Here is a 12,849-nt window from a genome sequence, read left to right on the forward strand (position 1 = left end):
ATGAGAAATGCGTGCATATGTGCAATTTGATCCATGCACGTACAGTGGGAAGGTACTACTAAAGGCAGCCTGTATCTTTCACACATTTTATTGGCCTTCCCGGGAGACATTTCAACACTCTTCCTTGACCACTGAACCCTTCTCGGAGACGTAGATGCCGTCCAAGAACTTCCGGATATCCTTGTTTTTGACAAGTGTCGACTGCTGGATTCTTGCAGCTGAAACAATGAGCAAGCAATCAGTTAGCAAAGCTGATGCTGTGGTGCCTTTAGTTAAAAAAATGTCAGAAACAGCATGTCGTCTGGCAGAAATAACTTGACAGCACAGAAAAGCAGTCAAGCCAAAAAACCAGAACTACACTATTGCACCTGTTGCGACCTATGCTCCAAAATTGAGGATACAAAGGGTAAAAGAGGTGCTTGCAGATTATATCAAATCAAATATCAGATAATATAAAAACCGGCAGCTAACTAGTACAGCTCAGTAAATTAACCGAATTTTTTCACGTGTAAGCCACACTAAAAATTCAGCAGTGAAATCGGTGCAAGGGCTATTTTATTTTTCATAACAACGCAGGCCGGGTTGGCCCAAGCAGGACCGGAATCCGATTTAAAAAATGCAGGTACCAGACATAACGCGTTAACAAAACATTAACAATGAGCATAAACGCTAACAAATGAACAGGGTTATATCTCTGCAACTGTAAAAATATAAATTAAAACAGAAAGCAGGTTACTGTAACACATGTTCAAGTGCCTTGCAAAAATCAGTGGCCTCTTTATATGCAAATTATTATGCCTTAAAGCATGGCTTCATGGCAGTGCAGCACGTGCTAATCCCTAAGGTGACGCCACAGTGCAATGCACAAGGCATATTGAGGAGCAGGTTATGTGTGTGACAATACAGTATGTTTATAACTTTTACTCTTCAGTTTGCACTTCAATTGTGATTTGCCAACCTGTGAGTTACATTCTAAAGAAGTTGCTCTTCAAGCTGATCTCTTATGCCTTGAAGACCCTGTTTTGACATTGTGCCTGGTGCCTTCGCAACAGTTGTCCAAAGATACATCTATAGACATACGAATACTATGTACTGGTGACCAAGATTTGGCTCCGGAGAGGCTTGGACCCACGATTCCTCAACTCTTGCATCCTTTTTGGCTGTCTGTACAGTCAGATTTGCAACTTTCGTGTCCACCAAAGGAGTCAATTGGTTAATATGGTAGAGCCCCTTATGAAAATGAAACAAGTTATGGCAGTAATCTCTACTGCTCGATATGCGTTAAATTGGCTAATGCGATTTTTATAGTACGTCAGATGAATGGTTTAGGTTTCTCCAAGCCTCCTGTTACATTTAGTGCTAAAAAAAACACACACACACACAGCTTAGTCAAACCTTAAGCTGGAGCAGGCAGCCCACAGAATTGCTTCCCGTGAAATTAGAGGTTATGGCAGGCACATGCTGGAATCTTAAGTGCTATAATAGTGACATCAACAATAATGAAGCCTAAACATTCTTGTGCAGCACAACTCTTGAAAGAAAAAGTACATAAAACAACAATAATAGTCCTTAAGGAAAGCTTCATGAGATGACAACAGTGCTGCTTCTATGCTGATAGAGAAGTTCTCTATTCAAAGGCTCGAATTGCATATGCTCAATGACTTTACTCCTTCAGGCTGTTTGGTATAAAGATGAGTAAACTGCCCACACCAATGCATTACACAAATTTAACCACGATTCATCCACTGGAAAGTCAACAGAGATGCAAAGAGAAGCGCGTTTCCCATTTCCTGCAGAACTGCAAAATTCACTCGCACACACCCCATCCAGATGGCAACGTCTCAACATGCACTCCCTATTGTGGGAGGATTGTGTTCCATGACCCCCACCAAGGTTTGTGATTAGCGACAGTGGCTAAGACTCCCAGGGTTAGTTATAGTAGTAAAACATAAAGACCCCAGAAAGTTGATGGGAAAACAGTGCCATGGTAGCTCAATTGGCAAGAGCATCACACGCGTAATGTGAAGTGGTGGGTTTGTATCCTATCTGCAGCCAGTTGTTTTTGATCCAATTTCATTTCCATTAATTTATAATTTCTTTAATTCAATTAGCAAGCACCAGTTCCCCTATGATGTCCTTGGTGTCTTTGTTGGCTCTTCATGATATGATTAAAAAAAATCGGGGGCCCTCTCGGTTTGTTTTCTTCTTGTTCACACACACACACACACACACACACACACACACACACACACACACACACACACACACACACACACACACACACACACACACACCATACCTGCCAACACGGCGAGATAAAAAATCTGGAGACTTTTTATTCGCGCCAACGGGGGTGTTTCGTTCAAATTTTCAGGTAGTGTTCGATGAGTCCTTTTGCAGGGACCTTGCAGTAGCAGACTTTGCTCACCTCAAAAATTTGCCGGGGTAGCTTTGCTCTAAACATGGTCCAGACTGACTGCCCTTCACTAGCAGCGGGTGCTGGAGGGTTGTGTTCCACATTGATGAGTGGAATTCAGTCCCAATTTTTCGCGCCGTGCTAAAAGTCCTCTCACACTCTGCCTTGCTATGCAGTATCACGAGTAAATCGAGCATCACCTTAGCAACTTGGTGAAACATGTTTTCCATCAGTCTTTTTCATTTTTCCAACCATAGACCACTGCACGTCCAACCTTTATTCATTTAGAATGTCCTCTTGAAGACTACGCCTGAAGTATGGCAAACTCAGCTTCGAGAGCATCTAAAACATCTTCAGCAGATTCATTGGTATCTCAGGGCAGCAGACAAGTGAAACTCTGAATAAGAAACGAAGACTCGAGAGCGATGCCTGTGAAATAAATTTGAGGTTGGCCGCCTCTGCATTCTGCAGAGTTGCGCCCACATCCATAATGCTTTGCCTCGTCACATTTCGGAAACATTTTCCGTAGAAGAGGCCTAACGTGGTCGCTGACACTAAGGGGTAGGTTGTGTTCGACGAGGAATCCCGTAAACAGGCACTCCACAAGTATGACACTGTCGTCGCAGTTGTTTCGGAGAAAGTTCACTATGTTGTCTTGCTGCTCAGCGGTGGGAACATAGCTTTGATGCTTTGCCATGGAAACGTGGTTTCAAGTCGCCTTTGTCACCGTGAGACACGCTGACGTCGCATCCACACATTGTACAAAAAGGTTCTTGTCTTGATGTCAAAAAGCACGGAAATTCAGAAGTACAAGATTGCAAAAACTTCTGCAACTACCTTTTCTTGGGCTTTGATAGCGCCATGGCATCAAGCACACGAGGATTGTAACTTTACATGGTGTACCGCACACACACGCCTAGCCAACACTAAACATACACACAAGCAGCAGCAACAAGACGCACCATGGAGGAAGGCATGCATGAAATGTAAGAGCTACATTGGCTCTGGCTTTGGTCGGCTTACTAGGCACCATATTCAGCTGCTTTGTCGATGATACCGATGGTGCTAGTGCTGTGGTGTATGCTAGTGCGGCCGTTGTTGGTGATGCTGACGATTACGATGCGGCTGTAGATTCCACGGTGCCGGTTTCATAAAAACCATTATTGCGTGAACAGAGACCACTTTTCGGGAGACATAAACAGTGATCGTACAACCGGTAAGTTCAGTAAAAAATTGGGAGTCTCCCGGGCAAATCAGGAGGGTTGGCAGGTATGACACACACACACACACACATACAAAGGGGGAGGAGGGAGGGGAAGAGTTCATTTTCCCTACAATTTTCTTGGCTCCATTTGATCAGGAATAACTCAAGCTCCTCAGTTCGCCCCCAATTCTTCTCATTCTGAGCGATAAATGTGATGCAGGAAGCAGAAACAAACCGGAGCGGGAGACAAGCTCAATGTCATTGCCCTCCAGGATGAGCTCATCCTTCTGAGCGGTGGAGTTGACACACGTGACTCCAGGCTGCATGCGGACCCTGCGGATGTACTTCTCGCCCAGGAAGTTACGGATCTCCACCAAGGTGTTGTTTTCAGACGTCGTCACGTTGATGGGGAAGTGGGCATAAACTGTGCGCATCTTGTACTGGAAGCCCTGCAATGCACACACACCAGTGTATCTTAGGCCAATGCAAAGCTGGAAACATCTTGCCTCGTAAGCTATTAGCAAACAAAATGACACTTTGTCATATATCAAAGTAGGTAGTAAACATGAACATGCTAATTATGTCATTTACGGTTACCTCTACCGCCTTCACTGCCATTTTAACTTGAACAAGTTTCAAGCTTTACACCTACGTGCAATATAAAACTTAGAAATGCTCTCACGAGGAAACTGCTGAAACAAATCGAATCTGTCAAGAAATACCTACACGCTGACTGCTAGGGGCTAGTACTTCAAATTTTATGCAGAAAGTGACACAAATAGATCTATTTTAAAGAACTGAAGCATTGCATTTACAACTACACAACGAAAGAGATTGCAATTCTGTAACAGCGGCTGATAGCTTGTATACGAAATACCTCATTTACATAAGTTATGCACACACCTTACTCTAATATAGTGGTATTTTCTTACATTAGGTGCAATTTATCAATTTTGTCCCCTTTAAGCATATTAACTGCTGTTTGAACAATTGAGTCTATTCGTTATGGGCCCATTGTCGGCATGGCTGGTGCACAGCAACATAGCCAGTAAGTTCACAATATATTTGGCTGCAATTCTTTCCTAGCAGAAGGAGTTAAATGGAACTTGTTGCCTGGCAGAAATAGCTTGACACCACAAGAAAGCGCCAAGCCAAAAAACCAGAACCATGCTTTCGCACCTGTTGCGACCTCTGCACCAAAAGCAGGATGCAAAGGGTAATGAAGGTGCTTGCAAAACTATACCGGCACAGAAAACGTCAAAACACATTTCCCAACAGATCGGACACGTACACTAAACTTCTCAAGTCGCACAGAAACTTTAAATGGGCTTCTTGCTAAATTAAAAGTGATTTCAAGATTACCATCTCAAATGCCCAGCAAGCTATCAGCATATATCCTATCAACACATAAGGAGTGTTCGAATATTTGTAATGTTGAATAACAATTGAACAAACTTCGAATAGTAATTCAAGAATTACTATTCAAAGTTGTCGAATATTTGTTTTCTTAGAATATAAGAATAGCAAAAAAAAAAAAAATTATGGGGTTTTACGTGCCATAACCACTTTCTGATTATGAGGCACACCGTAGTGGAGGACTCCGGAAATTTCGACCACCTGGGGTTCTTTAACGTGCACCTAAATCTAAGTACACGGGTGTTTTCGCATTTCGCCCCCATCGAAATGCGGCCGCCGTGGCCGGGATTCGATCCCGCGACCTCGTGCTCAGCAGCCCAACACCATAGCCACTGAGCAACTACGGCGGGTCATATAAGAATAGCAATACTGGCTGCCAGTGCCATAGCTAGTAAGGCGCCCTCGCAGGTCTGTGTTTAAAATGCATCACTGCAGTGAAAGCAATATGGGGACATTCTTGGACTATCACTTTGAGCGATAGTTTCACTTTTGCAATATTTCTCGAGAATAGGCACTGGACATATGCAAAAAAAAAAAAAAAAAAAAGCGCAAACACAAGAAAGAAGCTCTCGCGGGCTGAGTCTCGCGAAATTGATTGCCCTAGAATACCACCCATGCTCTCTACTAAGCTCGCACTAAACACGACTCTTACTGCACCAATTAGATGTTGGTCATTCCCAGAGACATTGTTCGAAACCTGTGCTCTTGAAAGCCAGAGAATCACCGATTCCAAATTTCCAAACACCAAACTTTATCAAATGTCTCAGGAAGCAATCAGCTGCAACCTAGTGTCATTGGCACTAGAATTATCTTTCTCTGTGCTAGTGAAGAACTAACCTTTTCACAGCATCACTTACGCACTGCATAAAGCATGGTTGTTAAGCTAGACTTCTGGTAGAAAACATTACAGCTTTGTAGTTTCACTAAACCAACTCTCTCTAGCAATCCTAAAGAAAACACCGATTAGACACCGATTAATGACGGTGATTGAAAACTTACTTTCACTGCATTTATTACTTCTACGGAATCATAAAAAAGCATACAGCTGCAGAAAGATTAAGAATTTAATTTTGTTTTTGTTTTTTCAGGTCTACAGAATGTGGACTCCACGGGAAAGCTAATTACAGGAACATCAAGTATGAAAACATACTATTTCAGATCTAGCAGGTTTGAAAAACACATATCCAGCAATACTAAAAGAGAAAGTAGCAGTCGTTTGATTATCTCAATGAATGAATTTGTTGCATGAGTGCTTTTGTGGGGGTCAAGATTAGAATACAAAGCCAAGAGAGAAATTCACTAAAGGCGGTTCACTCAACCAGTAAGCCAATCTGTGACATTAACGTTGAACAATTTACCTGGCTTTGTTGAAGTTTGTTCTTTTTTGTATCTTTTTTGCTACTATGCTGCTGTGGCAAGCAATGTTTTAGCTCTACACTTATTTTTGCCATTAGCCTGTGCCAGGTTAAAGGGACCGTGGGCCTTATCAAGCCATTTTCTGGCTTTTAAGAAGTCCACAGCCCTCAAATCTATATTTCTGTGATGTTGGAATAAAGTGGCTTTGTTTTTGCGTCTATCATTTTCCTATGTAAAGCAACTTCTACATGTCCATATGTAGGAGGGTTTCATGCAAGCCAGACAGCTGCCCACTACATTTCTTGCACTGATTAGAACATATACAGAGCAGTGTTTTGTGACATGCAGACTCCACCATAAATATTTGACAATGCACTGTCATCAGTAAACTTGACAGTTCCAGTTCACCGAGCAGACATTACGCAAACTACTGGCTACGTAGCCGTGTATCCCTGCTCGCAGGATCATTTGAACACGCCAGGCTAAACATTACGAAGGCACAAGCGGAAGCAAGACCCCTACCTTTGTGACCCCCTTGATCATGTTCTCCACGTGTGAGCACACTGTCCGTACGGTGGCCAGTTCCTTGCGGATGCCGAACCACTTGCGCACTTGAAGACGCTTCTTGCCGATCATGCTGATATCCACCTGAATGTGCCTGAAGTCTCGCGTGAGAACTCCGCGAGGCCCCTTTACACGAACGCGCCGTGAATTCGCCGACACGGTCACTGAAGGAAGAACGGAGAGACACTTTCAAACACAAGGCACAAAACAACGGAAAACAATAACACAGCTAGCAGGCCATGTCCGGCCACACTACTCATTAGGTCGCGCTTATCAAAACAAACTGACATCAGTTTCTAGCACAAAGAAAAATGACACTTTTACATTTTGGCGTAAACGTAAAACGTGCGCACTCAAGCTGACAGCACTCAAAGGCGCCACACAGCAATGTCAGCTGCAATTTGCCGCACATCGCACGTTAGCACAGACTAAAGGCGTGTTTAACTAACCTGAAATACAAATGAACAAAATGTTCAGCGCACTTATTGGCACTTCACTAAACGAATGTTCGACATGTTTCGTGCAATGGGGCAAATTGCTGTGGTTCACTGGTACTCTTCACTTGCGATCAACCTCAATTCAAGCAACATTGCCGGTGCATGCTGTGCGATACTTTAGGAGACAGCTTACCATTGTCTGGGATCTTGACGATTTGCTCCGCTTTAATCGTCTTCATCGTGGCTGAGAAAGAAATAAATAACACTCCTTAAGACTTTTACAAAGCAATAGTAAAACCACACACGTCGCGAGTACACGGGTGAATGAAAACCTTTCTGCAACTATCTTGCGTCAAGGAGCGCGACTTTCCATGACAATCTTTTACAGACCAAATAAAATAAATAAAATAAATATTAACTACACCCGTATAGTATATAATGCATATTCTTTCAGCAACTAATTGCCCTAGTAAACAGTGTGTTGGTATATACGATTAATTTAGATTTTAAAACATGTACACATGCATAGCCTACCTGCTAGCCAGGAATGGCCGTCGAAAAGAGAGCAGTAGTGAAAACGTGAAAAAGAACGTAACCGCGTTGTCATTTAAAAAATAAATATTAAATATATTCACTTAATAATATTATATTACATTATTCATTAATTATACTATACAACGGGGTTTGAGAAAGTTTTTATCTGCATAAATATATACATATATATATTTTCTTTCGTTTCGGGTGTTTAAAACATCCCACATCGCCATCTTCATATATCGGTGTGCGATTCCGTGTGTACTACAAGCGATTCCTATTCACAATATGACTACGCACGAGCATTGAAAATGTGAATCATGGACGGCACTGAAAATATATGAAACAGTTGAGGAACTGTTGCAACGTGCCCAGTGACTTGAAAGGCAGTTGTGACAATCGAGCCTTTCAAAAAAATCATAGACACGACTTATATATTAGGCTTAGGTGCTTCCTATTGCGCTTATAACCAATATTAAAAGGAGGCGTACGCAAATTATCGGCCACGATGATAATCGAGAACGCAGATGCGCTGAAAAGCTGGCTTACGGGCTGCCTAGAACACATGTAAGTAACGAGAGTTCTGCTGTCCTTGTGTGAGCAAGGCACCTCTTTCGACGGTTACTGTCCACGTACCCAGAAACGAGCAACATTCTCGTTTATTTGTTCGCTGGGCAAAGAAAACGTCTTGTCGCAATCGTGTATCTTTATATTACAAGCTATTCTTAAATTTTGTATCCCAGAATAGGTGTTATTGCTTGCGGTGACCTCTATTCTCGCTGTGGTCCTGTGTAGTAGATCTTTGTAAACACAGCTGTCCACACCTGATCGCAGTTTCTGAACCTTCGAGTGTGATCTGGAAACTAGTGTCCGGTGCAATGTGGCACACGGCTCGCTTTATTCACGCCTCAAGAAGCAGCCGATCTCGCCGTATGGCACCTTTTCAAGGGGGTCTGCTCTACGTGTAGGTAGAATGTGCTTGTGGTGGAAGGATGCTGTCAGTTTCTCTACCGGAGCCAAGATTTTCAATCCCGGGCCGATATTTGCATAGCGCCATCAGCCACACAACTGCTTCCTATGCTTGAAATTGTGAGCCAGCTACATTTCCGATCAGTAGCGGTACCTATATGCCGAGACCTGTTGCTTGAGTCGTTGCTACTGCATTCTTAACCAAGCGACTTGATGGTGTCCGATCTTTCGAACTCATCGAATTGCGGAATTGCTGCAGTAGTTGAGTTTTGGTTGCTTATGCGTTGGTGCCTTAATTGGGCCGCGTTCAAGACGCACCATGTAGTTTGCCATCGTTCACTCAGTCATAGATGAAGCAAAACATCGTGGAGATCTGGAAACACGCCAGAAGTGACATTAGGTACACTGTTATTATAGTACACTGATTAAATTTACCAGATGAAGCTTTATGCCAGTGATTATTCCACCTGTGCAATCAGCTGGGCCTCTGTTGTTTAAAAGTTGCTTTTCTTGCCTATGCTCAATGCATTTTGAATTTGTAGGTGTGATGCTGACCCCGCCGCTCTCGCAAAGTATGTCATGGCGCTTGTGAAAAAGGACAAAAGTGAGAAGGAGCTCAAAGACATCTGCTTGGATCAGCTTGATGTCTTTCTTCAAAAAGGCAAGATTGTGCTTCCATTACTGCTGCCAGCTGTTGCCACTGTGTTCTCTCGTGTCTTCCTGAATAGTGTCATGTGATAGTTTGTTGTGGGTGGTATGTGTGCGCAGTCGTGGAACAGTGTTTTCAGGGTCAAGAAGTCATTGAAGTGCATCCTAGTTTCTGTTGAGCGCATTGTGCACTTGGTGTAGTTTCTAGGGCTTAGGTGTAATAGAGCTAGAATGCAAGGCACAAAATCTACACTTGATGAGGTACATGAAGCTTTCTGTTTTTGTGTCAAGGCATAATAATCATAGGCATAATATAGTCAGTATCGCAAACGTATGTATTCTTATACATTTATCTTGCATAGTTTTTGCACTGTTCAGGTAGCGAAGCTTCACCTTTTAAACAATGTCTCTGCTTTTCAAGTTCATTGATGCACCATCATGACGAGGTCTCCTAAAGGAAGATGCTTGTGCACAGCACGTCGGCTTGCATTGCACACAGTGGTGCTATGTCTGCGTGTTTTATTTTATTTCGTTTATACAGCATATTGGTAAAAAGCCAGTACCTGTTGTACGTAATGTAGGGCTACACCCCCGTAGAGACATGCATGCACAGTGACAGCTGTCTTCTGATGAATATGCAAGAATCTTTGTCATGCTTGTACCTTAACTGACAAGTGAAATCAACATATCCGAGATCTGTCAGTTCCATCAACGATACTTGCACAAAACAGCTGATGGAGCTTATGGATTTCATTGTCCGAAAGACTCGATTGTTTGAACTGCCTGTGTGACACAGGCATAATATGGATGACAGCAGTAATGGTGTTTGTGAATGTACAAGCAGACAAGCAATGGATTCATTGATAGAGTGAACACTGCAGGGCAGCCAAGGTGGCTGAAAGCTTTGTACTGGTTCAGTCTGAGTACAAAGATGTAGCACTTCATAACAGTCCAAACTGGCTGATGTTCAATTCAATTCTCTTTATTTACCATAAAATATCCTGGCTGGACTGCTGTTCATATGTCAAACTGATGAACAGTTATGCTTTTACATTAATTTATTTTAATAGATTGGACATGGTGAGAATAGAAGTTTCTTTAAATGAATGTAGCATTAAAAAGTATTTAGCCATTAACTTTTTAAGGATGAGACATACAAATACCTAAAAGGAAATGTTTATTTTTTGTTGAAATGTGTAAAATACTCCTGTAATATACTGTTCCTATAAAAGGGGCCCTTACAATGCCCTTTAGGAAAATTTGGTTATATGCTGGAAGTCATAAACCTCCCTCCAGGGCCATTACTATAGGAAGAATTTTTCGAAAGGGTTTAGTTAAAGTGTATATAAAAACAAACAAAATGTTGTGAAGCAATAAGCGATGGTACGAGGAGACAAGCTACCCTTCCTGCAGCATGGACATGAAGGGCCCTCTCGCAGTGCGTTGAGTGTTTGCAAGCATGCCTTGCCTTCTCTGCTATCAAAGTTGAAGATCTGTTGCAAGCCCCATCTTTTTTTTTTTTTTTTTCACTGTCACGCTTTCTTTATGGCACATGTCCAATGGCAGTTTTGTACGCTCTGCATTTCATAGCGTGTCTACCAACCGGGAGAAACCGTGAATTCTCAGGGAATTTGAATAGTCTGGAAGTACTCGGAACACTCACGAAATTTGTGCTCTATCAGGGAAAATTAGCTGTAATTTTATTGAAAGTGAACAAAAGTCATAGTAGTGCTGGCTTTCGTAACAGATAAATTGCGACCAATCATATTTGACGCCGTGTCATTGGCTCGCGGAGCATGCAAAGCACAGTCAGTGACTGATTTTCCAGACTTCCGATTTTTCTGACATGCCCGATAATTTGCACGATTTCGCAGCGCCACCATGTGCCCCATAAAGTCAATGTATAAGAATGTCTGGAATTTGTGATGCAAGAACACTTCGCTGACTGATATTTCAGACTTTTTACCGTGACTGCAGTACCAAATCGGCATTAATCAAAGCCACCACTGCTGCCATTTTGATTATCTCGCCTCCTTGAACCGGCGCTCTAGCAGGCAGATCCGCTGGCAGCCGTAGCCACCACCTTGGCAACGCCAGGCCTAGCGGCTTTTACGTTCGCTATTAAACTTCTTGTCGTGCGGTGCCATGTTTTTCATTGAAACACTTCGCCGCTGTCAGCAATGGCACCGACTCCGCCATTGTTATTCTCCGGATTGGCTTTGAAGCTCGGAAAACAATGCATTGCATAATGCTGGTTCTCAAAAGTCAGCTTCGCCTCAGTACAGCAGTGTTAGGTGGCGAAGCATATGAAAACTATTGCGGTGAAGCTTAACAAGCGTGGGAAAGGGCAATTGTCATAAGACACAGTATGTATTTATTAATTATACATGCGTGCATCCCCATCTCCTTTCACACTATGAGCACCAATATGCCTAATAAGTTTACTGGCAGGCCTCCAGAGCTTTTTTGGACATCCCTGTGGCGATTTGAGCCCTTAAGGGCAGGCAGTTAGACATGCATTCATTTTTTCGGACTGCCTAATTTTTCGGACATTCTTGCGGCCCATTGGGAGTCTGAAAAATCGGATGTTGACTGTGCAACTGACCAAGAGGATGCTTCAAATGGTCCGTGGGGATAAGGTGTGGTGGAAGGATGAGAACGCAAAGGATCCATGCATTGAGGAATGAACGGGAAAGGAAGCGTGCCGCCGCCTCTCTGCAGAAGCTTGAACTCAAAAAACAAAATGTTGGCTGACGCCGAGATGCAGGTGTCCCTCATCTTAACGAAAATAAACTTTAAAGCAGTGCAACCCAACACTGATGTGTTGTGTACGGGCTGAGAGTATGTTAGAACAGTTGAGGTTGACTTTCCAGCTGCTGAGCGAGAATCTTAGTTGCGACAAAGTTCAGGCCTCATACCAATGAACTTGCTATCAGTTGATAGAAGTAGCTCATATTCAAAAATGTTCAGCTGGATTTGGAATAAGTTTTGCTTTTATTTTTCAAAATATATTTCATTTGTTGTGCATTTTACTAACACCTTGCTTCTGTTTTCTTTTTGAATACAATAAACATTACACCTTACTATTCAAACTGGATTAAGTCATTTTTTGTTTCAACATGCTTACTAAAGAGTGACAGCATTGGGCAACATGGTGTCAGCCCGTCTTGACATAGAACAAAGTTCTGTCTCATTCAGAAAATTATGCAAAAGCACTCAGGGAAAGCCTGGAAAACTCGGAGTGTGGAAATGTCAACTTGGCAGATGCCTTTGGTTTCACGGGTACCCTGTGTTAGTGTTGTGCT

General features: G+C 42.7%; 2 protein-coding genes across 3 annotated transcripts in view; one reads left to right on the top strand and one right to left on the bottom strand.

Annotated features, from left to right (window-relative positions):
- Positions 1–72: 72 nt before the first annotated feature.
- Positions 73–7,980, bottom strand: RpL9 (ribosomal protein L9). The gene is made up of 5 exons (XM_050184040.3): positions 7,928–7,980; positions 7,587–7,637; positions 6,915–7,120; positions 3,856–4,069; positions 73–218 (listed from the first exon to the last, which is right to left on the bottom strand). The coding sequence occupies exons 2-5, from the start codon at positions 7,630–7,632 to the stop codon at positions 112–114; spliced, it is 573 nt and encodes a 190-aa protein (XP_050039997.1). The 5' UTR covers positions 7,633–7,637; positions 7,928–7,980; the 3' UTR covers positions 73–111.
- A 175-nt stretch (positions 7,981–8,155) lies between these two features.
- Positions 8,156–12,849, top strand: part of swm (Zinc finger protein swm) — an 81,649-nt gene continuing 76,955 nt past the window's right edge. For both annotated transcript variants that reach the window (XM_050184026.2, XM_050184027.2), the window contains exons 1-2: positions 8,156–8,494; positions 9,439–9,557. In XM_050184026.2, coding sequence (XP_050039983.1) covers positions 8,436–8,494; positions 9,439–9,557 — 178 coding nt within the window. In that variant the 5' untranslated portion in view covers positions 8,156–8,435. The remainder of the gene's footprint in view (positions 8,495–9,438; positions 9,558–12,849) is intronic.

The sequence above is a fragment of the Dermacentor andersoni genome, chromosome 4 (genome assembly GCF_023375885.2).
Source record: "Dermacentor andersoni chromosome 4, qqDerAnde1_hic_scaffold, whole genome shotgun sequence".
Taxonomy (NCBI): Eukaryota; Metazoa; Arthropoda; class Arachnida; order Ixodida; family Ixodidae; genus Dermacentor; species Dermacentor andersoni.

Excerpts from the sequence above, each read along its gene's own strand:
- RpL9 (XM_050184040.3), bottom strand. The coding sequence starts at position 7,632 with ATGAAGACGATTAAAGCGGAGCAAATCGTCAAGATCCCAGACAATG. Across the intron at positions 4,070-6,914 it reads TGATCAAGGGGGTCACAAAG|GGCTTCCAGTACAAGATGCG; the intron begins GTAGGGGTCTTG and ends TGTGCATTGCAG. Across the intron at positions 219-3,855 it reads TGAGCTTGTCTCCCGCTCCG|CTGCAAGAATCCAGCAGTCG; the intron begins GTTTGTTTCTGC and ends TCATTGTTTCAG.